Below are 27,604 nucleotides of genomic sequence, written 5' to 3'. Positions count from 1 at the left end.
TCAGCATTTTATAGAGCTCAAGTGATAGATAACCTCACCAATCTTCAGATATGCAATGAGGAACTCATGCATAATCTTAAATTCACAGGGCAGTCAGGTTACAGCCTCTTCAAATAAGTGACAATTTAAAGTTACCTCCTCCAGGCCTTTTATCATTAATCCCATTTCTTACATGTTTCACCAAACCCCTAACCTCTCTGGTTTCTCAAATATCCAAGAATCTCTGTTCACTTCTTATGTTTGTGCACACCCAAGAGAATGGAGGCTCATCTGGAGAAGGAACTAGATTAATCTTCTGCTCTACACTTGAGCTCCTGATTATGGTAAGAAACTCAATAAAAATTTATTGGCAGATCAGATGATGGATCCTTAGAGGAAGTCTAGTGTAAGAGTTGAAAGAAGATACTTTGGAGTCAGATGGTCTGGGATCCTGCCTGTAGCAAAGTAACATTCCTGTCTCTCAATTTTTTTCTTCTGTCGATACCTACCTCAAAAGGTTGTTGAGGGTGAATGAGATGATACCTAGAAATTACTCTGAACAGTGCCTAAAATAGAGTAAGCATCCAGTAAATTGGCTGCTATGACTATTATTAAGAACACCCCAATATTTCCCAGCCACAACTGCCCCAACTGGGCAGACCATCAACAGCCAACAGGTATGATATGGGGAGTGGTCTTCCATGGACAAAGCTTCTGGTTCCATTCTTTCTAAGAGAGAAATGGAAATGACTCAAGATCTTCTCACAAAGACCACGTACCCATAGATATGGAGTTTCCTGGGGAGAATGGTAACCCCTTTGGTACGCTGCAGACATGAGGACCCTACATCAGGAGGTCCTAGCTAGGATAGTCAGTCACCAACCCTGTCGCCCTTTGAGTCTACTACATGAAGCATGGGCACAAGAACAACAACCTGGAATTTAAGAACTATTTATACTCTGAAAGGAGAGCTAAACAAACCTCTGTTCTCCAAAAACAAGATCTCCATCTTCCATGCAGTGAAGAGACCACAGGCTTTGTAAGCAGACCAACTTGAGCTCGTTTTAGAGCAAATCACTGTAACCCTCTGGACCTCACCTTCCTCATCTATATAGAAATGAGAAAGGGGTGCACAGAAGAAGGGAGAGAAGATAATATCTCACTGAATTGTTGTGAGGTTTGAATGAGGCAGTGGGGGGAAAAGCACCTAGCACAGCGCTTAGCACATCTCAAGCACTGAACTGGTGCTGGTCCCTCTGTCCAGAGATAGAGCCATGGTCTACAGACAAGGTGAACTCATAGTGTCAGAACTCAAAGTCTCAGATACTGAAGCCTTGGGTCCCTCCCTGCCTCCCTCATCCCTCCCAGACCAGCTCCTGGACCCCCTCCCTCATGTCCCAGGCTGCTAAATTGATGAAGCTAAAAGGGTTTCGATCATGTCGGTATATTTATATGTAAATACAAAACTGTATCACTGTAAGATATTGAATATGAACATTACAATTATTTTCTAAATCTGACTCAGTCCATTGATATTAAATACAAAATGAAATGATTGTAAAAAATAATAATATACACATTCAAAGAGCTTATTACAATATAAAATTATTGAGGTCTGATCAGCTGCCAACCTCATCTTCTGTGACAGGGGAAGGTTTAGGAGTTCCTGGGATTTTTTGGGAATGTGGAGTGCTGAGGACTTTTGATTTATCCCTAGCACATAAGGATGAGTGGGCTGGGAGCAGGCAGGGACAGGTTGGGTGGGTAGGGGACAAACGGTGATTGCAGGGGACCACCTCACTCAGCCAGGGGGTAAAGCTTTTTATTGACACAGAACCCACCCAGTTTGAGGGTCTAGCAGGCTAGCAGGCAGGAAGAGATGGGCATCTCAGTAGACAGGGCCAAGCTGCATAAAAGAACCATCCAGCAAAAGAAAAAGGGCCCCAGCTCATCCTCCCAGGGAGGTATTTTCTTAGTAGTTTTTTCTTTCTCATACCTGGGCTCCCCCTCCTTCCTTCTAAGACTTCGTACCGATTGCATTTGGCTCTGGCTGCTCAGTGAGTTCATCTCTACCCTCTGCCTCCCATCCCTGGGATAGTGAAAGCAAAGAGAGAGTATGGAATCACAGTGGAGGTCTGTTCCCCAAATTGGCCAAGTAAATGCAGAAAAATCACTGGATAAGGGAAATCCATGCTGAGCTAACCCAGTGTCACCACAAACTAATACATTTTTGGCTCCAACAGGTGGCAACTGGAAGGAGTTAAGTCATTACTTAAGGAAGGGGCCCTGTGGCAGGAACATGGAGATGTGTGTGTGTCTTCTTCCACCACTCTGTAGCCTGACAACAGGAGACATGATCACCAACCCAAGCTAGTCCAGCATAAATAGTAGGGTCCAAGAAGCAAGGAGTCCTGAACTGCAACACGGAGCCCCAGGAACTTCTACAAAGGAGTATCTGTGTGTATATGTATTTATAGAATACGATCATATTATCACATACAATATATATTATATACACACATACATATGGACCCATACACATAAGCGCACATACACACACGCACACACACAGAATGACAGAAAGGACTGGAATACACGCCCTACTTATAAACGTGCTTGGCACTCAGGATGATTTCTAGAATATGTAACTTGGTCAAGCTCTCTGGGGAGAAAGGCAAATGCTCATCAAACCTCCCCATAAAATCCTAGCAAAGGGAAGGAGTGGGAGACAGGAGACCTCTAGAAAGAGAATGGCAGGAGAAAGGAGGAGGGAGGTTCCTTCCCCACTTACCTCGGGGACCCTAGCAAAAATCAATAGCCACAATTTGGTTTTAATAAGGCACAGTTTGATAGCAGATGCTAGGAATTAAGAACACATTGCTGCTGGCCCTTTCTAGTGGCAATTTCACCACATTTATCTAGCCAAAGGGAAAGGCTGCCTTGCGTGCACACGTGTGCCGGGAGACACAAGAAAGAAGTTGATCCATGGCTTCAGCGTAACTGATGGCAACCTATAGGCTCAGCGGTGTCCAGGGTAGTTTAAGGAAGGCTGGCCAGCAGGTAGGAGGTTCGTAGGAGAGTTACTGACTCTCCACGGCCAGCAGGTTTTGGCCAGAGGATACCATGCCCTCCTTCTCTGCGAACTCCAGGATGGCCTTGTAGCAAAAATAGTACTGCTCAGGGGTCTGGATGCTGAAGGCCCTCTGGGTCCTCATGCGTGACACCGTCTGGAACACATTAAGGGTGCCAAGCTCCTCCAGCTGTGCCAGGCAGATGTCCAGTGAGCAGAAGGTACCTGAAGAAGGAAGGAAGTGATCACATCTGGTTTATCTCTCCTCTCTTCCTCCCTCTACCAAATAACCCAGGCAGAACTGAATGAATGAATTCAAAGGCAAAGTGCCCCATGGCAGAAGGCCAGGTGGCCTTAGGCCTGAAAGGACTCAAGGAGGAGGTCACAGGGAGTGTTGGAGGCCAGATAAATGAGAAGGCCTCTTATCTCTCAGGACATACACTGGGGTAACAGGAAGTGGAAATGGGAAGGTGACACAGGGGAACTTCCTGCTTCAATCCCAGACAGACAGACTGACAGCACTCCCACACCTAATTTCCAGAGTCCACCAGTTTTTCAGAGGCCTAACAAAAACCTATTCCCAACTTTCTCCCAAAGGGACCTTTGAACTAGAAAGGCCAACATTTCCTACCATGTACATGCCCTTAAGACAAAAGCTGCTAACTGGCTCCAGAATGGAGAACACAGCACAGGGTGGGGAGTCCCTCCAGGGAGGGCTGGATGGGAAGGAAGTAGCAGCCCAGCTGAGCTCTCTGGGATACCTGCAGTGACAGTGCTAACAGGTGACAGAGTCAGCGTTATGATGGGGTGTATAAAACATCAACCCCTAGAGGACTTGGCTTGTGAAATATATATTCTGGCCATCACTTGGTCCACCAAAAGGACAACAGAAGAGGGATTTTTCGCCGGGCGCGGTGGCTCACGCTTGTAATCCCAGCACTTTGGGAGGCCAAGGCGGGTGGATCACGAGGTCAGGAGATCGAGACCACGGTGAAACCCCGTCTGTACTAAAAATACAAAAAAAAAATTAGCCGGGCGTGATGGCGGGCGCCTGTAGTCCCAGCTACTCGGAAAGGCTGAGGCAGGAGAATGGCGTGAACCCGGGAGGCGGAGCTTGCAGTGAGCCGAGATTGCGCCACTGCACTCCAGCCTGGGCGACAGAGCGAGACTCTGTCTCAAAAAAAAAAAAAAAAAAAAAAGAAGAGGGATTTTTCACAGCAATTCACCACCAAGGGAGCAAGTGAGTTCCTTCTCCAATCACAGATGTGGGCTAAGAGCTTTGTTTTTCCTCGTCCACCCCTACTGCCCCTGCAGACACCAAGAGCTGCATTAGGTGCATTACCTGTCCTGCCAATGCCTGCACTGCAATGGACCACAATGGGTGGCTCAGGGCACTGCCCTTTGGAGCGTGCTCCCATGTTGCTCACAGCCAGACTCTGCTGGTTTCTGACCACTCTCAAGAAGTCAATGAGGGAAGCTGCTGAGGAAGGGACACCATAGTCTGGCCAGCTCAAGAACTGGAAGTGGGTCACCTGGCGTTTCTGCCGTTCCTTAGATGAGAAAAGAAGTAAACGTTAATGAGGTTATTTCTGCCTGCCCCTAGCTACCTCTGGCTTTTCCAGATTCTCAACACCCTGGTTATCCCTACCACCAAGGCTCCTATCCACCACTGTCAACTTTTCCCATAATTGCTTCTTTACTACAAACCCAAAGGAAGGGTTGGTTAATTGTTTGGAAAAGGCAGAATTCCTATACTGTAAGATCCAGAATTTTTTTTTGAGACAGGATCTCACTCTGTTGCCCAGGTTGGAGTGCAGTGGCACGATCAAACTTACTGCTGCCTTGACCTCACAGGCGTGTGCCACCATGCCCAGCTAATTTGTTCTACGTTTTGTAGAGACAGGATCTCACTGTGTTGCCTAGATTGTCTTGAACTCCTGGGCTCAAGTGATCCTTCCGCCTCTGCCTCCCAGAGTGCTGGGATTATAGGCATAAGCCATTGCACCCAGTTCCAGATTTCTAAAATTATAAGCTTTACTCCTATTTAATGTTCCTATCGTGCTGCAGTAATATGGCTATATTGACTGTGAGTTAAATATCCTCATCCTGTCCCTAGAAAAACAGAAGCAACTCATAACCTCCCTGGTATCCTATGTATTCCCTCTGGAGATTTCCATTACAGTAATTATTCTCCCCGTTTCAACAAGGTGAGAAAAAAGAAACCAGGATTTACCTCTGTGTTGTGAATTTCTAGCGTTGTTTTCTTATAATGATTCATGTTCTCCACGCCTAGATTGGTCACTGTGAGGAAGCCAAATCGGATCCGAGAGTCTTTTTCTAAAGGCCAGTATTGGCCACACTTTCTCCTGCCACCTTCCTCAAAGCTGAAGACACACAGAGCAAGGTAAGCCTTCCATTCTTCCTCTCCACAGCAGTAACCTGGCTTCCCCAAAGACCTGATATACCCCCAGGCAGCAATATCATCTCTTGCATTGCTTCTAACTTATACCATTGATTCTCAGCAGAAAGGAAAGGAAACCTCTTCATTCTAAACAAATGTACTCACAGCTAAAGTTTCTGCATGTACTCATATAGCAGACAGTTACTGAGCACTTATACAGCATTTGGTCTTTTTCCTAATACGCAACAGTACTTCTCACATATGTGGGATAAATACTGGGTGAACAGAGAAAAAAACAGTATAGTAGCTGGGTATAGTGGTGCATGCCTGTAATCCCAGCTACTTGGGAGGCTTAGGCAGGAGAATCACCTAAGACCAGGAGTTTGAGACCAGCCTGGGTAACGTTGTGAGACTCCATCTCAAAAAATAAAAACAAAAAAAGAAAAAGAAAAAGAAAAAAAAAGAGTAGAGAAAATATGAAAATATGATAGGTCAGAGAGAACTCTCTGATAAACTGATAAACACACATCTCCTGGTATGTTAGCAAGAGGTTTGTGTAAAGGCCTAAAGTCCCAGCCCAGGCAACATGGAAACCCTGTCTCTACTAAAAATACAAAAATTAGTCAGGCATGGTGGTGGGTACCTGTAGTCCCAGCTACTTAGGAGGCTGAGGCAGGAGGATTGCTTGAATCCAGGTGGTTGAGACTGCAGTGAGCTGAGATGGCTCCACTGCACTCCAGCCTGGATGACAAAGTGAGACTCTGTCTCAAAAAAAAAAAAAAAAAAAAAAGGCCTAGGCCAGGTGCAGTGACTCATGCCTGTAATCCCAGCACTTTAGGAGGCCAAGGTGGCGGATCACCTGAGGTGAGGAGTTCGAGACTAGCCTGGCCAACATGGTGAAACCCCATCTCTACTAAAAATACAAAAATTAGCCAGGCATGGTGGTGGGCACCTGTAATCCCAGCTACTAGGGAGGCTGAGGCAGAAGAATAGCTTCAACCTGGGAGGCAGAGGTAGCAGTGAGCTGAGATCGCACCACTGAACTCCAGCCTGCGCAACAGAGTGAGACTGTCTCAAAAAAAAAAAAAGCCTAAATCTACCTCGCCACCCTTCAGTGGCCCCAAAGTATTCCAAGGTAGAACTTCTCCCACTACCTCCTCTCCAAATAAGTGGTGGTTATAACAGTGCTAAGGAAGGGAATTTAACATTCACATTCGTTTTTTTCCTTCCTCATCTGAAATAGGTTATTCCTTAAATTTGCCAGATTTGTAGACCAAAATTTTTTTTTTTTTTTTTTTGAGACGGAGTCTTGCTCTGTCCCCCAGGTTGGAGTGCAGTGGCGCGATCTCGGCTCACTACAAGCTCCGCCTCCCGGGTTCATGCCATTCTCCTGCCTCAGCCTCCCGAGTAGCTGGGACTACAGGCGCCCGCCAACACGCCCGGCTAATTTTTTGTATTTTTAGTAGAGACGGGGTTTCACCGTGTTAGCCAGGATGGTCTTGATCTCCTGACCTCGTGATCCGCCCGCCTTGGCCTCCCAAAGTGCTGGGATTACAGGCTTGAGCCACCACGCCCGGCGACCAAAATTTCAAAAATATTCCTTTCGTTAAAATCTTCCTGGCCAGGCGCAGTGGCTCACACTTGTAATCCCAGCACTTTGGGAGGCCGAGGCGACGCATCACGAGGTCAGGAGTTCAAGACCAGCCTGACCAACATGGTAAAACCCCATCTCTACTAAAAATACAAAAATTAGCTGGGCGTGGTGGCACGTTCCTGTAATCTCAGCTACTCAGGAGAATCACTTGAACCCGGGAGGCAAGGGTTGCGGTGAACTGAGATCGAGCCATTGTACTCCCACCTGGGTGACAGAACAAGACACTGTCTCAAAAAAAAAAAAAAAAAAAAAACAAAATTAGCCGGGCATGGTGGCACATGCCTGTAATCCTAGCTACTTGGGAGGCTGAGGCAGGAGAATTGCTTGAACCTGGGAGACGGAAGTTACAGTGAGCCAAGATCACGCCACTGCACTCCAGCCTGGCGGCAGAGTGAGACTCCATCTCAAAAGGAAAAAAAAAAAAGTAGCAACAAATGGAGAGCAAAGGGAATCTGGTAATTCAGGAGTCGGGAAGGCAGCACCCCTCTGGAAATAGGAAACAGATTAAACAAGAATTGTCCCATGTTTCCCAGAACTTCCTTTAGTGGATAAGGCCAGGACCTCAAAATAGGGTATAACTGGCACAGGGCTGCCAGAGCCAGGGATTAAAGCTTTAACAAGTTAGATCTATTCATCTCCACCATACCCGGGTTGTGGATTAGCTAAGAGATATCTCAAAATCTTTGCCTTGGCTTTCCTAATCCTCAATTTTTTTTTTATTTTAATTGAGACAGAGTCTCGCTCTGTAACCCAGGCTGGAGTGCAATGGCATGATCCCAGCTCACTGCAACCTCTGCCTCCTGGGTTCAAGTGATTCTCCTGCCTCAGCCTCCCGAGTAGCTGGGATTACAGGCACGTAGCAGCATGCCCGGCTAATTTTTTGTATTTTTAATAGAGAAGGCACCATGCCTGGCTAATTTTTTGTATTTTTAATAGAGACGGGGTTTCACCAGGCTGGCCAGGCTGGTCTGGAACTCCTGACCTTGTGATCCGCCCGCCTCGGCCTCCCTAAGTGCTGGGATTACAGGCATGAGCCACCGCACCAGGCTGACCCTCATTATTTCTAAAAGCTAAACTTCCCTCTTCAATCACCCATGCTTAGGGACAGAGTGGAGGTGGAGACCTTTGGAAAAAAGGGATTAACTCACCGGGTGGTCATGACAATCACCAAGACTTTTTGCTCCCATACCATGAGCCAGAAATCACGATAGGTGTTCTCCAAAGGACCTGGAATAAAAGGAGAAGACAAGAAACATGACTCCGGGAAATGCTTTTTTTCTTTTGTAGGCTCTTCTGTTTTACTCCCCAACGGTAACTCCAAACCATAGATGGTTAGCTCCCTGCTCATCTTTCCACATCCCTGCTATTCAGTATGGTCCGTGGACCAATCACACCAGCATCGTATGGGAGAGTGTAAGAAACATGAATCTGCATGTCAGCAAGATCCCCAGATGAGTCGTAGGTAGGTTTGGGAAGCACTGCTACATACCCTCTCAGAGCCTTAATCATCAGAACTTCAGCCATCACATCCAGGCTGACAGTGTCAACTGTGTACGAATCTCTAGCTGTTTTCATCTCACCTAAGCTTCAGTTTTATAATCACAGATTGCTTATTAAACCAGTAACCTTCTGTTTCCCATAATCTCAGATCCATTATGTCTGCAACTAAGTCTCCTCCTTCAAAATTAGCTTTATCTTGGCCGGGTACAGTGGCTCATGCCTATAATCCCAGCACTTTGGGAGGCCATGGCAGGCAGGTTGCCTGAGCTCAGGAGTTTGAGATCAGCCTGGCAATATGGTAAAACCCCATCTCTATGAAAAATACAAAAATTAGCCGGGTGTGGTAACACATGCCTGTAGTCCCAGGTACTTGGGAGGCTGAGTCACAAGAATCGCTTGATCCCGGGAGGTGGAGGTTGCAGTGAGCCAAGATCACACCATTGTGGCTGGGCGTGGTGGCTCACGCCTGTAATTCCAGCACTTTGGGAGGCCGAGGGGGTGGATCATGAGGTCAAGAGATCGAGACCATCTTGGCTAACACGGTGAAACCCTGTCTCTACTAAAAATACAAAAAAATTAGCTGGGCGTGGTGGCGGGCGCCTGTAGTCCGAGCTACTCGGGAGCCTGAGGCAGGAGAATGGTGTGAACCCGGGAGGCGGAGCTTGCAGTGAGCCGAGATGGTGCCACTGCACTCCAGCCTGGGCGACAAGGCAAGACTCCGTCTCAAAAAAAAAAAAAAAGATCGCACTACTGCACTCCAGCCTGGGCAACAGAACGAGACTCTGTCTCAAAAAAAATTAGCTTTATCTTGCAACTTTCTTATCTCTGTTAACAATACTAGGCCGGGCGCGGTGGCTCAAGCCTGTAATCCCAGCACTTTGGGAGGCCGAGGCGGGCGGATCATGAGGTCAGGAGATCGAGACCATCTTGGCTAACACGGTGAAACCCCGTCTCTACTAAAAATACAAAAAATTAGCCAGGCGTGTTGGCGGGCGCCTGTAGTCCCAGCTACTCGGGAGGCTGAGGCAGGAGAATGGCGTGAACCCGGGAGGCGGAGCTTGCAGTGAGCCGAGAGCGCGCCACTGCACTCCAGCCTGGGAGACAGAGCGAGACTCCATCTCAAAAAAAAAAAACAAAAAAAAAAACAATACTAGCATTCTTAAATCATTCAGTCTTAAAAAGTTGAAGTCAACACTGACTTACCCATTTCCTTCATCTCCTAGAAGCAGTCAGTCACCAAATCCTAGAGATTTTTTACCTTTGAAATGTTTTTGGTTTTTATTCTTTTACCCTCATCTTCTCCCCATCCTGTTCTTCCTGCTCGATTTCACTGACACAAAGACCACGTCATCTTCTGTCTAAGTTACTGTAACACCCTCTTAGTCTACTTTTCTGAATAGGCCTTTTTCCCTTCCAGTCTACTCTGGGAAACCCCACCAGTTTAATCTTTCTTAAAAATTACTTCATCAGAACATAGACACACCATGCTCACTTTGGCCTCTATTCTTTCGTTCAAGCTGTCTCTGTCACCTCCAATGCTATTCATTTTCTACCCATTTTCAACTGCCGCCTCTTCCTTGAAGCTTTCTCTGACCACCTCATTCCTTGTGAAGCTTCTTCTCTTTTGCTTTTGATGGCACAGCTGGATCTATACAGGTTGATCATTTAATTTATATACTCTTCCATCCATTATTTTACTTTGTGGGAATTAATGATATCTCACTAAACATGGTCCTAAGGACAAAGGATTACAGGTGTGAGCCACTGCGCCTGGCCAAATTCTCCTTTTACAGTTAGAACCTGCACAGGGCTGAGCGCTCAGCAATAACTTTGATGATACTTGTGGGCTACCAACTCTACTTTGATCAAGACAGTAACCGGCTGGGTGCAGGGCTCACACCTGTAATCCCAACACTTTGGGAGGCCGAGGCAGGTGGAGGTCAGGAGTCCAAGACCAGCCTGGCCAACATGGTAAAACCCCGTCTCTACTAAAAATATGAAAATTAGCTGGGCATGATGGCGGGTTCCTGTAATTCCAGCTACGCGGGAGCCTGAGTTAGGAGAATTGTTTGAACCCGGGAGGCAGAGGTTGCATTGAGCCGAGATCGCACCACTGAACTCCGGCCTGGGTGACAGCAAGACTCCATCTCAAGAAAAAAAAAAAAAAAAAAGTAACAACTCAAGATAATTCCGTATACTTTCTGGGTGTTTCTTTCCTCTCTGCTTTCAGGAAAGCAGGGCAGTACTAATGGTTAATTTTGGTCTAGAAGTCTGCCGGTTCTACTACCATTATTGCTAAGTCTTTTAGCAAGCACTAACATGATACTGGAATATCCTCTCTGCAGAAGTGGATGATGTCAAAAGCATGTGAGATCTTAGAAATACACTAAATATCCACTAAGAGAGGATTAATTAAATTATGACATATCAGGTGGGGTGCAGTGGCACACGCCTGTAATCCCAGCACTTAGGGAGGATGAGGTAGGCAGATCACTTGAGCCCAGGAGTTTGAGACCAACCTGGGCAACATTGCAAAACCCTGTCCCTACAAAAAATACAAAAACTAGCCAGATGTAATAGCATATGCCTGTAGTCCCAGCTACTCAGGAGACTGAGGTGAGAGGATCACCTGTGTGTGCTTGGAGAGGCCAAGGCTGCATTGAGCCATGATCGTGAACCATGATCATAGCACTCTGTCATCCAGCCTAGGTGAGAGTGAGACCCTGTCTCAAAAATAAATAAATAAATAATAGCATACCATAATTTATACAGTCTATAAAGCTGGTGTTGTAAGAGCTGTATTTTTTGCTATGGAAAGGTATTCACAGATACCATTAAATGAAACAAGAGATATGAATAGAAAGAGCACATTTGGTTAAATTAAAAGTTTAGTTTTGTTTTTTTTGAGACCGAGTATCACTCTCGCCTAGGCTGGAGTGCAATGGCGCGATCTCAGCTCACTGAAACCTCTGCCTCCCAGGTTCAAGCGATTCTCCTACCTCAGTCTCCTGAGTAGCTGGGATTACAGGTGTGCATCACTATGCTCGGCTACTTTTTGTAGTTTTAGTAGAGAGGGGGTTTCACCATGTTGGCCAGGCTGGTTTCAAATAGGTGACCTCAAGTGATCTGCCTGCCTTGGCCTCCCAAAGTGCTGGGATTACAGGCTTGAGCCACCGCACCCGGCCTGGTTAAATATTTTGTATGCCTATATCTGCATGTCTGCACAGATAAAGGTCTAGGAGGAGATGCTGTAAAATGTTAACATTATCTCTGGGTCCTAGGGTTATGAGGGATTATTTTTGTTTTCTAAATGTTCTACAATGGACATGCATTACCCTAGTATACACATCAAAAAGACAGTAAGGACACCTTTTCCACATCTCTGACCCTCAGCCTCATCCACATCCTACTCTCCTGCACCACAGCAACTCTCATATACTTCATTTTCCACATTTAGACCACTGGCAGAATTGGAGTACTGAGCAGTCAGAGCACATGGTAACTCAGTTACCAGACTCGGGCTGGGCAAACTTCTCACAGACTCAAGAGAGATACTAAGAAGGGAAAGTTGTACTTCCCAGCTTAGACCCTTTAACAGTAGACTTCTCTCAAGAAATAAAGTCAGCAGCTGGGCGCGGTGGCTCACGCCTGTAATCCCAGCACTTTGGGAGGCCGAGGCGGGCGGATCACGAGGTCAGGAGATTGAGACCATCCTGGCTAAGGCAGTGAAATCCCGTGTCTATTAAAAATACAAAAAATTAGTTGGGCATTGTGGAGGGTGCCTGTAGCCCCAGCTACTCGGGAGGCTGAGGCAGGAGAATGGCGTGAACCTGGGAGGCGGAGCTTGCAGTGAGCCGAGATTGCGCCACTGCACTCCAGCCTGGGCGACACAGTGAGACTCCGCCTCAAAAAAAAAAAAAAAAGAAAAAAGAAAGAAAGTCAGTAGTTTATACTGACATAGGTGAAACAATCCACTGACTTGGCTTAAAAACTTCTGAACCAAACAAACATGGGTTCAAACCCTGTTTCTGCCACTTACTAGCTGCATGGTCCAAAGTCACGTAAACTTTTGGGTTTCAGTTTGCTCATCTATAAATTAATAAACCTCCCTTGCAGAGTCTCTATAATAATTAGATAGCATTTATGCATCTGATATATAATAGGTCTTCTCAATAGATGACATCATTAATAGAAATACAGGCCAGGTGCAGTGGCTGATGCTTGTAATCCCAGCACTTTGGGAGGCCGAGGTAGGCAGATTGCTTCAGGCTGGGAGTTCGAGACCAGCCTGGGCAACATGGTGAAACCCTGTCTCTACCAAAAATACAAAAATTAGCCAGGCACAGTGGCAGGTGCCTGTAATCCCAGCTACTTGGGAGGCTGAGGCAGGAGAATCGCTTGAGCCCTGGAAGTGGAAGGTGCAGTGAGCCAAGATCATGTCACTGCACTCCAGCCTGGGTGACAGAGTGAAACTCCATCTCAAAAGTTAATTAATTAATTAATTAAAAATAAAGAAGTTGCAGACATTATATTTTATTCCTAAATACTTGAGCACTTATTAGGAAAACAAGGACATCCTCCTATAGAACAATACCATTATCACCTTAAGCATATATTAAACATGGATACAATGTTGGCTAATAAAACATCTCCAATTGTCTCAATAGTTTGTCTTCAATAGATTTTTTTCTCCCAGTTAAGGATCTAATCACAGATACTCTTTTTTTTTTTGAGACAGAGCCTTGCTGTGTCGCTCAGGCTGGAGTGCAATGGCGCAGTCTCGGTCCGCTGCAACCTCTGCCTCCCAGGTTCAAGCAATTCTCCTGCCTCATCCTCCCGAGTAGCTGGGACTACAGGCACCCACCGCCACACCCAGCTAATTTTTGTTTAGTAGAGACGGAGTTTCACCATATTGGCCAAGCTGGTTTGGAATTCCTGACCTTGTGATCTGCCTGCCTTGGCCTCCCAAAGTGCTGGGATTACAGGCATGAACCACCACGCCTGGCCAATCCTCTTCTTTTTTTCTTTTTGAGCGCAATCTCGGCTCACTGCAACCTCTGCCTCCTGGGTTCAAGAGATTCTCCTGCCTCAGCCTCCCGAGTAGCTGGGATTACAGGTATGTGCCACCACGCCCGGCTAATTTTGTATTTTTAGTAGAAACATGGTTTCTCCATGTTGGTCAGGCTGGTCTCGAACTTACGAGCTCAGGTGATCCACCTGCCTTGGCCTCCCAAAGTGCTGGGATTACAGGTGTGAGCCATTGCGACTGGCCCGTTTATTTATTTATTTTTGAGACAGGATCTCGCTGTGTCAGCCAGGCTAGAGTGCAGTGGCGCGATCTCGGCTCAAAGCAACCTCTGCTTCCTGGGCTCAAGTGATACTCCCACCTCAGCCTCCCAAAGTACTGGGGTTACAGGCATGAGCCACTGTGCCCGGCCATGGTTCTCTTTAGTCTCCCTTTAATCTAGAACAGTTCTCTTTTTGTTTTTTATGGCATTAACTTTGGAGAGTCTGAGCCAGTTTTCTTATAGTATGTCCCACAATCTGGATTGTTTCCCATGACTAGATTCAGATTTTAAAACTGGCAATACACAATGCAGGTGATATTCATTTCTCAATGCATCATATCAGGAGGTGTACATAATGTCCCTTTGTCCTTTACTGGTGATACTAAGTTTGATCACTTGATTAAGGAGGTATCCACCATATCTTGCTCTGCAGTGGTCAAAGGGCCTTACGCCCATTTGATGGTCTGTTGTCTTTCTGTGTTATGATTTCCTCCTACCATCTTTGAAAGTGACATGATATTCTTGAGATGGAGAGGCCAGGTCAGGAAGAATACTAGGATCACAGGAACATTTATAGAAACTCCATCTGAAATCCTCCTAGAGGCCGGGCATGGTGGCTCACGCCTGTAATCCCAACACTTTGGGAGGCCGAGGCGGGCAGATCACGAGGTCAGGAGTTCGAGACCAGCCTGTCTAACATGGTGAAACCCAGTCTCTACTAAAAATACAAAAATTAGCAGGGCATGGTGGCACACACCTGTAGTCCCAGCTACTCGGGAGGCTGAGGCAGGAGAATCACTTGAACCTGGGAGGTGGAGGTTGCAGTGAGCTGAGGTCATGCCACTGCACTCTAGCCTGGGCGACACAGCAAGACTCCATTTCAAAAGAGAAAAAAAAATGAGAAATCCTCCTAGAGCTCAGTGTTTCACTGTCAGACTTATTAGCACATACTATCTATGTCAGAACATTTGCTGGAGTGCTCTGTGATGGTATAGGAACCAGCCTAGGCCTATTAGGACAGTAATACTCATTCCTAGATTGGACTCAATCTCTGGGAAGTCCACTGCTATTCTTGGCCTCTCACTAGACAGGAAGAGCATGAAGAGCTCACTGGCTAATGAATTTTGATGCCCTACACCCTTGCCAATATGAAGAAATAGCCCCAAAACTTGCAGTCAGTAGTGTTATGTGTTCAAATCTCCAGTTTATCTCTATGTGGTGAGTTTCCAGGCACACCTGGTACAGAAACCCCAAACTACTTATCTGCTTTTCTCAACCACCACCAATCTTTATAAAAGGCCAGGATCTAGTGGCCAAAACCTCCATTCAAGTTACCATTCGTTTAAAAATTATGCTATCATTTGGCACAAGGAATCATAAGTAGATGGCACAAAATCAACATGGGAGGGACGGACCAGCTTACCTTGTGTGCCAATGTAAGCATTCTTCTGCTTGTAGCCATCCATAAAACTAGCATTGATGTAATCTGTCTAATGATAAAAAGGAGACATCACTATAGCTACACAGAATATACCATTTGGGTCATAAAATTATGTACTCAGTAAGTAAAACCCAAGGTGTGAATATTCTCTTCTTGTTGAGCAGAAAATGAGGAGTGAAATGGCCAGCTCAAACCCTCACTTCAATAAATGGTGCTGGGACAAGTAGATATCTACATGCATAAAAATCAAGCTGACTCCTTCCTTACACGGTAAAACTGACTCAAAATGGATCACAGACCAAATATAAGGGATTAAAACTATTAAAACTCTCAGAATAAAATATAAGAGCAAATCTTTGTGACCTTGGGTTAGGCAAAGCCTTCACAGATATGACACCAAAGGCGTAAGTGACAAAAGAAAAGAGATAAATTGGACTATATTAAAATCAAAAACTTATGCCAGGCGCAGTGGCTTAGGCCTGTAATCCCAGCACTTTGGGAGGCCGAGGAGGGCGGATCACGAGGTCAGGAGATTGAGACCATCCTGGCTAACACGGTGAAACCCTGTCTCTACTAAAAATACAAAAAAATAGCTGGGCGTGGTGGTAGGCGCCTGTAGTCCCAGCTACACGGGAGGCTGAGGCAAGAGAATGGCATAAACCTGGGAGGTGGAGCTTGCAGTGAGCCGAGATCGTGCCACTGCACTCCAGCCTGGGTGACAGAGCAAGACTCTGTCTCAAAAAAAAAAAAAAAAAAAAAATCATTCATCATTAGCCATCATGGAAATGCAAATCCATACCACGAGATACTAATTTATACCCACTAGGATGGCTACAGATATCAAAGATAGATAATACTGTTGGCAAGGATGTGGAAAAACTGAAACCCTCATACATGTATAAACCCTCCTTATACATTGCTAGTGGTAATGTAAAATGCTGTAGTTACTTTAGAAAACAGTCTGGTTATTCCTCAAAAGATTAAACAGTTACCATATGACCCAGCAATTCCACTCCTTAGCAAAATAACATACGTCCACACAAAAAACTTATACATAAATATCCATAGCAGCATTATTCATAATAGCCAAAAATGGAAACAACTCAAATGTTCTTCAACTGATAAATGAATAAAAGTGGTATATCCATACAATGGAATATTATTTGGCAGTAAAAAGGAGTGATGTGATGATACATGCTATGACATGGATGGACCTAGAAAACATTACGCTAAATGATAGAAGCCAGACACAAAAAGCTACATAGTCTAGGATTCTCTTTGTATGAGATCCCTAGAACAGGCAAATCTATGGAGATAGGAAATAAATCAGGGTGGGTTAGAGGGAAATAGGTAGTGACTGCCAAGGGTGTGAGGTTTCTTTGGGAAATGAAAAAAATGTTCTAAAGTTGATTGTGGTGATGGTTGCATAACTCTGTGAATATACTAATAGCCATTGACTTATATACTTTAAATAGGTAAATTGTATGGTATGTGAACTGTTGGAGGCCTAAAGAATGAGGGTCATGATCAACTCAGTATACTACTGGAGGCTACATGAGCAAAAAGCAAACTTCTATGAAAGCAGGATGGTGGCAAACTGACAAATTGCGTCTGCTGCCCAGAAGGAATGCTGAGCGCAGTCACGCCCCAGGCACAAGTGTTTCTTGTGGTTAGGCACATCTGAAGCCTGTTAGCAATAATGTGTACCTGTGATCAATTAAGCAGCTGACCAATTGTTACCTCCTCCTCCCTGCTCTTCCTACCCAATAAATAGGAAGGGCTGTAGAAGCTCAGGGCTGCCTTTGCTCACTAGAAGCAGGGAGTTCTCTTCTTCTTCCCCATGTTACCCTTCCTTTAGAATAGTTATTTTTGTCTTAAGTTTTCATTTCCCTGTTCGTCCCCCTTCATTCAGTCTCCTAATGACGGTCTCAAGCAATAACAGTAGTAACTGCCCTAGTGACATCTCAAGCAATAATTGTGGCAGTCTGGCAGAGTGAACTATATAACTCAATAGAAACTGTTATTTACAAGAAAAGGGTCCATCAGGACTTGCAACACTGTAGCACAGGACCAAATGAGAGGCAAGGCAAGCAAGTAGGAACATTTGGTCCGTCCTGCCACACACAAAAGGCAAAATATGAATGGAGAAGAAATAAAGCTACATCTCATACTTAGGACCATCAACAGGACAGGCCAAACACCTGGACTCCATTACTACCTGAATTAATGCAAAGCAACTTCCAGTCAAATTCAAAGGCATCTCAATGAACAGCTCCTGACTACGTCTCTTCCAGGGTATTCTCCCACCTCCTAATGTCCTCAGTCTTAATTACTTCAACATCATTTTTTATTAATACCTACTCACAAGATCCTTTGATCCAGGCTGATAAAAGAGAAACATCAATCAGCTGCAGTTTTATGTTATAGTATAACTAGTTGAGAGTTGAATGGATGGAGGCAGTGGAATGGATAAGGGAAGGTGTGAAGGGTTACAGAAGGACAAAAGAAAAGTTTCAATAGAAAACTAGGGAAAACTCATAACCCACTGCACTACAGAGAGGTCAGACTGACTCTTTCCTCAACCTGTCACTCGTTCTCCTGTGGGTCCTATCACTGGGAGGGCAGTTTGAACTGTCAGTATCCCATAGCTAACCTCCTAAGATATCTCCACGTCATGGTCAAACCCGTGTTACTTGGATTTGTGTTCATTAGCCAGTCAGTCTACCAATTTATCACTCTACTACTTATTTAGTCAAGAGTTTCCTCCTTAGAAACTGTTTCTTTGACTAAATAAATAGTGGAGTGATAAACTCGGAGTTTTCCCTCCCATAGCAGCTAGTATTGACCTCGTATGATTACTGTCCTACCCTGACTCAGACAACTACACTGAGCTAATAGACTACCTGCAGCAGACCCAGCATGCTAAAAGCCTCACTCACTTCCAAACAGGCTTCTCAATCCAGGGTGCACCCAGTCAGCCAAAGCCCATCCTCTACTCAACCTGGCACATACAAATGGTATACCCGCTCGAGGACCAAGGGGAGAAGGTATGGAAAAGTACAAAAGATTTACCTGGTATATGCCAGTCAGCATTAGTAAGTACATAAGGAGGAACTAACTTCATGCTTTGAAAAGAATTGTCACTTCTTTAAAGACATTATTTCTTTATAACTAAGAATTACCAGCTTTAGCACTGGTCTCTGAGCTGATTTTTAATTCCCAGGGAATTAAAATTTTTAATTTCAGCAACTTCAGAAGAATCATTGGATATTAAAACTGAAGGCCAGGCGCAGTGGCTCACGCCTGTAATCCCAGCACTCTGGGAGGCCGAGGCGGGTGGATCATAAGGTCAGGAGATCGAGACCATCCTGGCTAACATGGTGAAACCCCATCTCTACTAAAAATACAAAAAATTAGCCCGGTGTGGTGGCAGGCGCCTGTAGTTCCAGCTACTCGGGAGGCTGAGGCAGGAGAATGGCGTGAAGCCGGGAAGCAGAGGTTGCAGTGAGCCGAGATCGCACCACTGCACTCCAGCCTGGGCGACAAAGCGAGACTCCATCTCAAAAAAAAAAAAACAAAACTGAAAACGACCCAGAGACAAGGTATACACTTGTGGGCAAATTGAAATAGCAGGAAGAACAAACCCAGCACACTATGTTATGAGCCATTGCTATAGACTGATCATTTGTGTCCCCCATAACTTCAAATGTGTACATCCCAACCCCAGACCCTCAATGTAATGGTATTAGGAGATGGGGCCTTTAGACAGGTGATTAGGTGATTAGGACCATGAGGACAGAGCTCTCACAAATGGGATTAGTACCCTTATAAGACAGAAGAGTTCTGAAGTGCTCCCTCACCCCTACCCCTTCTGCCATGTGAGGATGCAACGAGTAGACAGTGGTCTATGAACCAAGAAAGGGGCCCTCACCAGACCCCAAATCTGCCAGCACGTTGATCTTGGACTTTCCAGACTCCACAATAGTGAGAAATAAATTTCTGTTGTTTATAAGCCATCCTGCATGTGGTATTTTTGTTACAGCAGCCCAAACAGATTAAGGCAGCCATGTTCAACAGAAACTGGGACTAACAGCTTTAAAATTTCAGAAGCAAATCAAGTAAACAATTCACTAAAAAACCTGAATCCTCCAAATAACAAGGTATTGTATACTTGAAAATTGTGGACAGCATATTTTAAGTGTTTTCACCACAAAACAAGGTAAATATGTGAAGTAATGCATATGTGTTTTTTTGTTTTTTTTTTTTTGAGACAGAGTCTTTGCTCTGTCGCCCAGGCTGGAGTGCACTGGTGGGATCTCGGCTTACTGCAAGCTCCGCCTCCTGGGTTCATGCCATTCTCCTGCCTCAGCCTCCCAAGTAGCTGGGACTACAGGCGCCCACCACCACACCTGGCTAATTTTTTGTATTTTTTAGTAGAGACGGGGTTTCACCGTGTTAGCCAGGATGGTCTCGATCTCCTGACCTTGTGATCTGCCCGCCTCGGCCTCCCAAAGTGCTGGGATTACAGGTGTGAGCCACCGTGCCCGGTGAAGTAATGCATATATTAACTAGCTTGACTTAGTGTCTCTGCAGTGCATACATATTTTAAAATATTATATTGTGTACCATAAATATATACAATTTCTATCAATTAAAATTTAAAAACAACTAAATGTCAGGAAACAGAATGGAAAAATAGCCCCATAGGTGGAAATTCCATGAGAGTGTTAAGTCCCCAAAGCTAAGTAAATAACTTTTTTTTTGCTTTTGGCCCGCAAAGTAAGTAATGTCAAAAAAACTAAAAACTAAAATCAAAATAAAACCAAAAAAAGCCTAAATACTCCATTTACTATAAAAATAAAGCCTCCGCTAATGTTTCAGTAAGGAGAAGGACTACAAATCAGACAATGATCTTCATATTAACCACAGGATGACTAGAAGAGTCTCCTGGTACACTAAGATTCACTCATTCACAAATATGCCCTGAGTGTCTGATATGTGGCAGGCACTGTTTTAGGTACTGGAAACAGGGAAGTCAACAAAACGGATAAATACAGATATCTCTGACTCCACAGCCCCAACTCAACCGCTGTACTCCACTCCTTCAGGGCATATACGATGATGATCTCAGCAGTACTGATGAATTTACCCTCCAGCCAGCCAGTCTCTTAGCTCAAATGCTCCTGCAGGAAAATCTTCTCCAAGGGTCCTGGATAGGACTGTGAGTGAATTCAGTTTATGTGCTTGAAACAATAGGGACAAGAGAGTTGGAAACCATGATCCTGGGGTCCCAACCCACATATCATATGTGCCCAAATACAAGGCAATAAGTTTTCCAAAAATTATTCCCCAGAAAGAGAAGGGATATAACAAGTCTTTATAATGTGTGTCATGTTAAAGAGGTACTATTTAAATTACTTTATGTTGCCAGTGCAGTGGCTCACGCCTGTAATCCCAGCACTTTGGGAGGCCGAGGCAGGCGGATCACCCCAGGTCAGGAGTTCAAGACCAGCCTGACCAAAATGATGAAACCCCGTATCTACTAAAAATACAAAAATTAGCTGGGCATGGTGGCATGCACCTGTAATCCCAGCTACTCGGGAGGCTGAGACAGGAGAATCGCTTAAACCCAGGAGGTGGAGGGTGCAGTGAGCTGAGATCGCACCATTGCACTCCAGCCTGGACAACAAGAGCGAAACTCTGTCTCAAAATAAATAAATAAATAAAAATAAAATAACTTTACTTTGAACAACGTCAGTCAATACTGGGTTTTTTTCTTTATGAGATCACCTAACAAAATTGGGTTTTTTAGAGATATCACCTAATAAAATTGGTATATCAGAAGGGAAAAAAAGGAAGATAATAATAATTTAGTCATTCATCTCAAAATTCTAAGGTTGGATGTTGCTGTAAACAAGTTATATTAAAAAGGAATTATGGCCAGGCACAACAGCTCGTGCCTGTAATTCCAGCACTTTGGGAGGCCAAGGTGAGAGGATTGCTTGAGCCCAGGAGGAACTTAGGCAACAAAGCGAGACCCTAGCTCTACAAAAATGAAATAAAAAAAAATCAGCCATGTGTAATGGCGTGTGCCTGTAGTCTCAGCTACTTGGGAGACAGAGGTGGGAGGATCGCTTGAGCCCAGGAGTTCAAGGGTGCAGTGAGCTATGATCAAGTCACTGCACTCTAGCCTGGGTGACAGAGTGAGACCCTGTCTCAATTTTTTGTTTTTTAAGGATTTTACAAAGGAATAAGTGAATGAATCATATTATAGGGGATGCATAAGATGCATGACAAATTAAAAAACCAACTTGTCCTGGCTGGGTGTGGTGGCTCACGCCTGTAATCCCAGCACTTTGGGAGGCCAAGGAGGGTGGATCACGAGGTCAGGAGATTGAGACCATCCTGGCTAACATGGTGAAACCTCGTCTCTACTAAAAATACAAAAAATTAGCTGGGCGTGGTGGTGGACACCTGTAGTCCCAGCTACTCAGGAGGCTGAGGCAGGAGAATGGCGTGAGCCCGGGAGGCAGAGCTTGCAGTGGGCCAAGATCGCGCCACTGCACTCCAGCCTGGGGGACAGAGTGAGACTCCGTCTCAAAAAAAAACAAACAAACAAAAAAAAACTTGTCCTAATGTTACCCTAACAGATTTTCCTGGTTTAGGGTAAAATTTCCAGTCACAATGCCACACACTTAAAAGTAAATAAAGATGCTGTACTCTGGAAAACCTTGTTAGACTGACTCAAAAAGTGGCCTGTAATTCCAGCACTTAGGGAGGCTGAGGCAAGAGGATTGTTTGAGCACAAGAGTTCAAGACCAGACTGGGCAACATAGTGAGAACTTGTCTCTACAAAAGTATTTAAAAATTAGCCATGTATGTGGCATGTGCCTGTGGTCTCAGCTACTTGGGAGGCTGAGGTACAAGAATCGCTTGAGCCCAGGAGGTCAAGATTGCAGTGAGCTGTGATCACTGTACCTAGCCTGGGCAATAAAGCAAGACCCTGTCTTGAGGGAGAAAAAAAAAGTAGCTCAAATGTGACAAAGACACTAAAGTTAAAGGTGTATGTAAAGTGTTTGAATAAAATGTTCATTAAATATCTCTGTTAATAGATTACATATGAGGTTTTTCACATGTAGATATAATCAAATTAATATATTGAATAATATAGTCATTTGACCATTTCATCTCTATCCCTAGACATTTATGTATATGTAAGTTGTCCACAATTTCCTCAGATACAGATGGAGACATCAGAGGTCACTTACAATCAAGGTTGCTTTGTATTGATGCATATATACTCACCAAAGGAATTGGACTATATGACCATGACTTTACAACTAAGAAGTAAAACGATAAATAATTTAACATCTATGAAGCACCTACAATACATCAGACCTTGCACTATCAGCATTCACATAAAGAATTTCATTTAATTTCCACTCAATAACGTGAGATGGGCATTTGAGGACTTGCCTATGGTCACAGACTAGTATGTAGCAAAATATAAACTCAAACCTAATCTCTCTGGCCTCGGAGTCTATTTTCATTCTACCGAAGTATTAGTAAGCTTCACTTTGGAAGAAGCTCAATTTCCCCCAGTGCACCTAAAAAGATTACATTTATCTGTCTACCTGAGTATGGCCACTTCGCTTTGTTAGCTTCACTCTAGTTTGGTCCAGGCAGGGTACATCCCCATAACGGTTTTTCTCTAGGTTTCCTGGAGACCTGAAGGAAATGAAACAAACAAGCAAGAATAAAGAAAAAGTGGGGACAGTATGTACGTACAAAGTCTGACCATGCAAAAGGGGTGTCAATTACTCTTGGGGTGGAGACATGGAAGCTTTTTAATTTCTAACCCATACAGTTCCATATCATTTAACATTTTTTGTGGTAAGTACATACTACTTCTAAAAGTAAACATATCTCCATTCAAAAGAGAGAGGGAGACCAGGCATGGTGACTCACACCTGTAGTCGCAGCACTTTGGGAGGCTGGAGGACTGCTTGAGGTCAGGAGTTCGTGAGCAGTCTGGGAAATGTAATGAGAGCTTATCTCTTTTTTTTTTTTTTTGAGACAGAGTCTCGCTCTGTTGCCCAGGCTGGAGTGCAGTAGCGTGATCTCGACTCACTGCAAGCTCCAGCTCCTGGGTTCACGCCATTCTCCTGCTTCAGCCTCCCGAGTAGCTGGGACTACAGGCTCCCGCCACCACGCCCAGCTAATTTTTTTTGTATTTTTAGTAGAGACGGGGTTTCACCATGTTAGCCAGGTTGGTCTTGATCTCCTGACCTCGTGATCCGCCCGCCTAGGCCTCCGAAAGTGTTGGGATTACAGGCATGAGCCACCGCGCCCAGCCTAATGAGAGCTTATCTCTAGAGAGAAGTCAAAAAATTATCCGGGCATCATGGCACACACCTGTACTCCTAGCTACTCAGGAGTCTAAGGTGGGAGGACCGCTTCCGCCCAGGAAGTCAAGGGTGCAGTGAGCTATGACAGTGCCACTGCACACCAGCCTGGGTGACAGAGAGAAACCCTGACTTAAAAGAGAAGCTGGGCATGGTGGCTCATGCCTGTAATCCCAGCACTTTGGGAAGCCAAGGCAGGTGGATCACCTGGGGTCAGGGTTTCAAGACCAGACTGGCCAAGATGATAAAACCCCGCCTCTACTAAAAATATAAAAATTAGCCAGGTGTGATGGCACACACCTGTAATCCCAGCTACTCAGGAGGCTGAGCCAGGAGAATCGCTTGAACCTGGGAGGTGGAGGATGCAGACAGCCAACATCGTACCACTGCACTCCAGCCTGGGTGACAAAGCAAGACTTTATCTAAAAAAAAAAAAATTAATTAATTAATTAAATTTAAAAAGAGAGAGAAAGAGTGGGGATGGGAGTCCCAAATGGCCAAGGCAGAAATTGGTACTAAGAAGTGGGGTGCTGCTGTAACAAATAACTAAAAATGTGGAAGCAGCTTTGGAACTGGGTAATGGACAGAGCTGATAGAATTTGGAAGTACATGCAGAAAAAGCCTATGTTGCCATAAACAGGCATAAAAGGCAATTCTAGTAAGGGCTCAGAAAAAGGAGAACTGTAGAGAAAGCCTCAATCTTCTTAGAGATTACCTAAGTGATACTGATCAGAAAACTGGTAGAAATATGGGTGGTAAAATCCATTTTGATGATGTCTCAGACAGAGATGAGGAGCACATTAGTAAAGAGAGGGAGAGAAGGGGAGAGAAATGGGGTATACCACCAAAAAAACTCTAGCTGCAGATAAAAATTTCTACTACTTATTTGTCAGAAGATGTTCAAACCAAATCTCTTCAATTCCAATTTCATTTTCTTTTTGAGACAGGGTCATAAAGGTCTCCAGGGTCACCCAGGCTGGAGTCCAGTGGCACAGTCACAGCTCACTTGCAGCCTTAATCTCCCTGGGCTCAGGTGATCCTGAGCCCAGGAGTAGCTGGGACTACAGATGCACACCACCACGCCCAGCGAATTTTTTAATTTTTTGTAGAGAAAGGGTTTTGCCACATTGCCCAGGCTGGTCTCAAACTCTTGGGCTCAAGCAATCCTCCCGCCTCAGCCTCCCAAAGTGCTGGGATTATAGGTGTGAGTCACCGAGCCTGACCTTAAATGCCAGTTTAACATGGTAGGTTGATAACACATATTGACTCCACTCCATTCATCTAGTAGCTTCACTAAAATGATGAAAAAGGAATATTCACTACAAACCCAAAAAGTGACAGTGGAGACATCAGCACACAAAGAGTGTTCAACCCATTTTAACAGAGAAAAAGCAGATAGGAGGATTTTGGCTGACGTGGCCAGACACAGAAGCTAGGACAAAGGGAGGTACCTATAGAGAGACAAGATGGCACACCCTCAAAACTCCCTTACCATGGAAAGCAAGGTGAGGAACAGAGCTAAAAATGGGAATAAAATGAAAATCTGAATGTTATGTAGTGAAAATCCCTGACCCATTCTCATTGCCCTGACCTACACTCATATCCAAGTTTGGATCCCATCAGCGGATCCAAAGGATGGGAGAACTCTTCACTGGATAAACTAAACAGCATCAGGTGAAAGAATTCTGTTATTTGGAGAATACCCAACAAAAAGCTAGTTGTCTGATCATTATAATCTGAAGCTCATCCATGCAAAACAAGCTTCCATGCAGCTTGTTTTTGTTTTTGTTCATCACTGTCTGCTTTTGTAACCATGCAGCTTTTAAGGGCCATAAATGTGAACTAAAAGCCAAGGATCTCAATGTAATTAAGGAAAGCCCTTACACAAAGACTTTAATACACAATTCAAATAACACAATTCAGGCTGGTCACGGTGGCTCATGCCTGTAATCCTAACTCTTTGGGAGGGCCAAGGTGGGAGGATCACTTGAGCTCAGGAGTTCAAGACCAGCCTGGGTAACATAGCAAGACCTTGTCTCTACTAAAAATTAAAAAAATTAGCTGGGCACGGAGGTACACACCCGTAGTCCCGTCTATTCAGGAAGCTGAGGTAGGAGGATCACCTAAGCTTGGGAGACAGAAGCTGCAGTGAGCTATGATTGCATCACTGCACTCCAGCCTGGGTGACAAAGTGAGAACCTGTCTCAAAATCAAACAAAAAACAAACAAACAAAAAAACCCATAATTCAAACACATGGGGGCTACATAAGTTTTAAAAAAAAGATAGTCAGTAAGAGAAAAATAACCTCTAAAAGGCTATCATTAATATCCTCAAAGAGAAAATAGATGATACAATTATTAAAACAAGAGAGTGCAATGAAAAAGGAACAGAGAAGAAAAACTCTTGGAAATTAAAAATAATATCCAAAATAGGAATTTTAATAGACGAGATAAAAGAGAAAGTTGAAGAAATTTCCAGAATACAAAACAAAACAAAAAAAGTGATGAAAATACGAGAAAAACTGGCCAGGCACAGTGGCTCATGCCTGTTATCTCAGCACTTTGGGAGGCTGGGGCGGGCGGATTACTTGAGGTCAGGAGTTCAAGACCAGCCTGGCCAACATGTTGAAACTCGTCTCTACTAAAATACAAAAATTAGCAGGGCGTGGTGGCACACGCTTTGTAGTCCCAGCTACTCGGGAGGCTGTGGCATCAGAATTGCTTGAACACGGGAAGTGGAGGTTGCAGTGAGCTGAAATTGTGCCACTGTACTCCAGCCTGGGCGACAGAGCAAGACTCCGTCTCATTAAAAAAAAAAAAAAAAAAAAAAGAAAATATGAAAATATGAGAAAAATGAAGAAAGTTAAGAGAATCATTCTGGGACACAAGTCAGTCAACTATGCCCTGGCCACTTGTTTTTATAAATGAAGTTTTACTGGAACACAGTCAAGCCCATTTATTTCTGTACTCACTAAGTATATATTGACAGTGTTGAGTCAGTAAACTATGCCCTGGCTACTTGTTTTTGTAAATAATGTTTTATTGGAACATAGTCAAGCTCATTTATTTCTGTACTCACTAAGTATACTTTGACAGTGTTGAGTACTTCTAACAAAGACTATAAACCCCACAATACTGAAATATTTACTATCTTGCCTTTTAAGAAAAAGTTTGTCAATCCCTACTCTAGGAGATCCAACCAGACTAATAGGAATATATATATATATAAAATCTATATATTTACATATATATAGAGAGCGAGAACTAACATAATGCAAGGAAAGAAATCATTTAAAAAACAGTGTAACAAGAAAAGCCCTAGAACTAAATAACAAGCCTTCAGATTAAAAGAATCTATCAAGTAACCAATGTAATAAATTTTAAAAGAGGACCTACACTAAGGCACATCATTGTGAATCTTTTTTTTGGGGGGTGGGCGGTGGACAGAGTCTCGCTCTGTCCCCCAGGCTGGAGTGCAGTGGCCCCCAGGCTGGAGTGCAGTGGCGCAATCTTGGCTCACTGCAACCTCCGCCTCCCAGGTTCAAGGGATTCTTCTGCCTCAGCCTCCCGAGTAGCTGGGATTACAGGAGCCTGCCACCACACCTGGCTAATTTTTATATTTTTAGCAGAGACGGGGTTTCGCCATGTTGGCCGGGCTGGTCTTGAACTCCTGACCTCAGGTGATCTGCCCTCCTCAGCGTCCCAAAGTGCTGGGGTTACAGGCTTGAGCCACCATGCCTAGCCTTTCTCAATCCTTTTAAATGATCTATTGTTTTTCTTTTTTCTTCCCTGGGCATTTTAAAGATAATTTCTTTTTCTGTTTAAGAAATTTAGACTCGGTGCAGTGGCTCACTTCTGCAATCCCA

General features: G+C 44.5%; 1 protein-coding gene across 3 annotated transcripts in view; it reads right to left on the bottom strand.

Moving 5' to 3' along the window:
- Window positions 1-1,407: 1,407 nt before the first annotated feature.
- Window positions 1,408-27,604, bottom strand: part of PTPN9 (protein tyrosine phosphatase non-receptor type 9) — a 112,739-nt gene continuing 86,542 nt past the window's right edge. For all 3 annotated transcript variants that reach the window (XM_055277712.2, XM_063638696.1, XM_063638697.1), the window contains 6 exons: window positions 22,968-23,061; window positions 15,316-15,382; window positions 8,253-8,331; window positions 5,283-5,433; window positions 4,392-4,599; window positions 1,408-3,274 (listed from right to left, as the gene is read on the bottom strand). In XM_055277712.2, coding sequence (XP_055133687.1) covers window positions 3,060-3,274; window positions 4,392-4,599; window positions 5,283-5,433; window positions 8,253-8,331; window positions 15,316-15,382; window positions 22,968-23,061 — 814 coding nt within the window. In that variant the 3' untranslated portion in view covers window positions 1,408-3,059. The remainder of the gene's footprint in view (window positions 3,275-4,391; window positions 4,600-5,282; window positions 5,434-8,252; window positions 8,332-15,315; window positions 15,383-22,967; window positions 23,062-27,604) is intronic.

This window comes from Symphalangus syndactylus, chromosome 5 (assembly GCF_028878055.3).
Source record: "Symphalangus syndactylus isolate Jambi chromosome 5, NHGRI_mSymSyn1-v2.1_pri, whole genome shotgun sequence".
In the NCBI taxonomy this organism is placed as follows: domain Eukaryota; kingdom Metazoa; phylum Chordata; class Mammalia; order Primates; family Hylobatidae; genus Symphalangus; species Symphalangus syndactylus.
The sequence above is the reverse complement of the archived record's forward strand: the minus strand, read 5'-3'. Positions and strand labels throughout refer to the sequence as shown.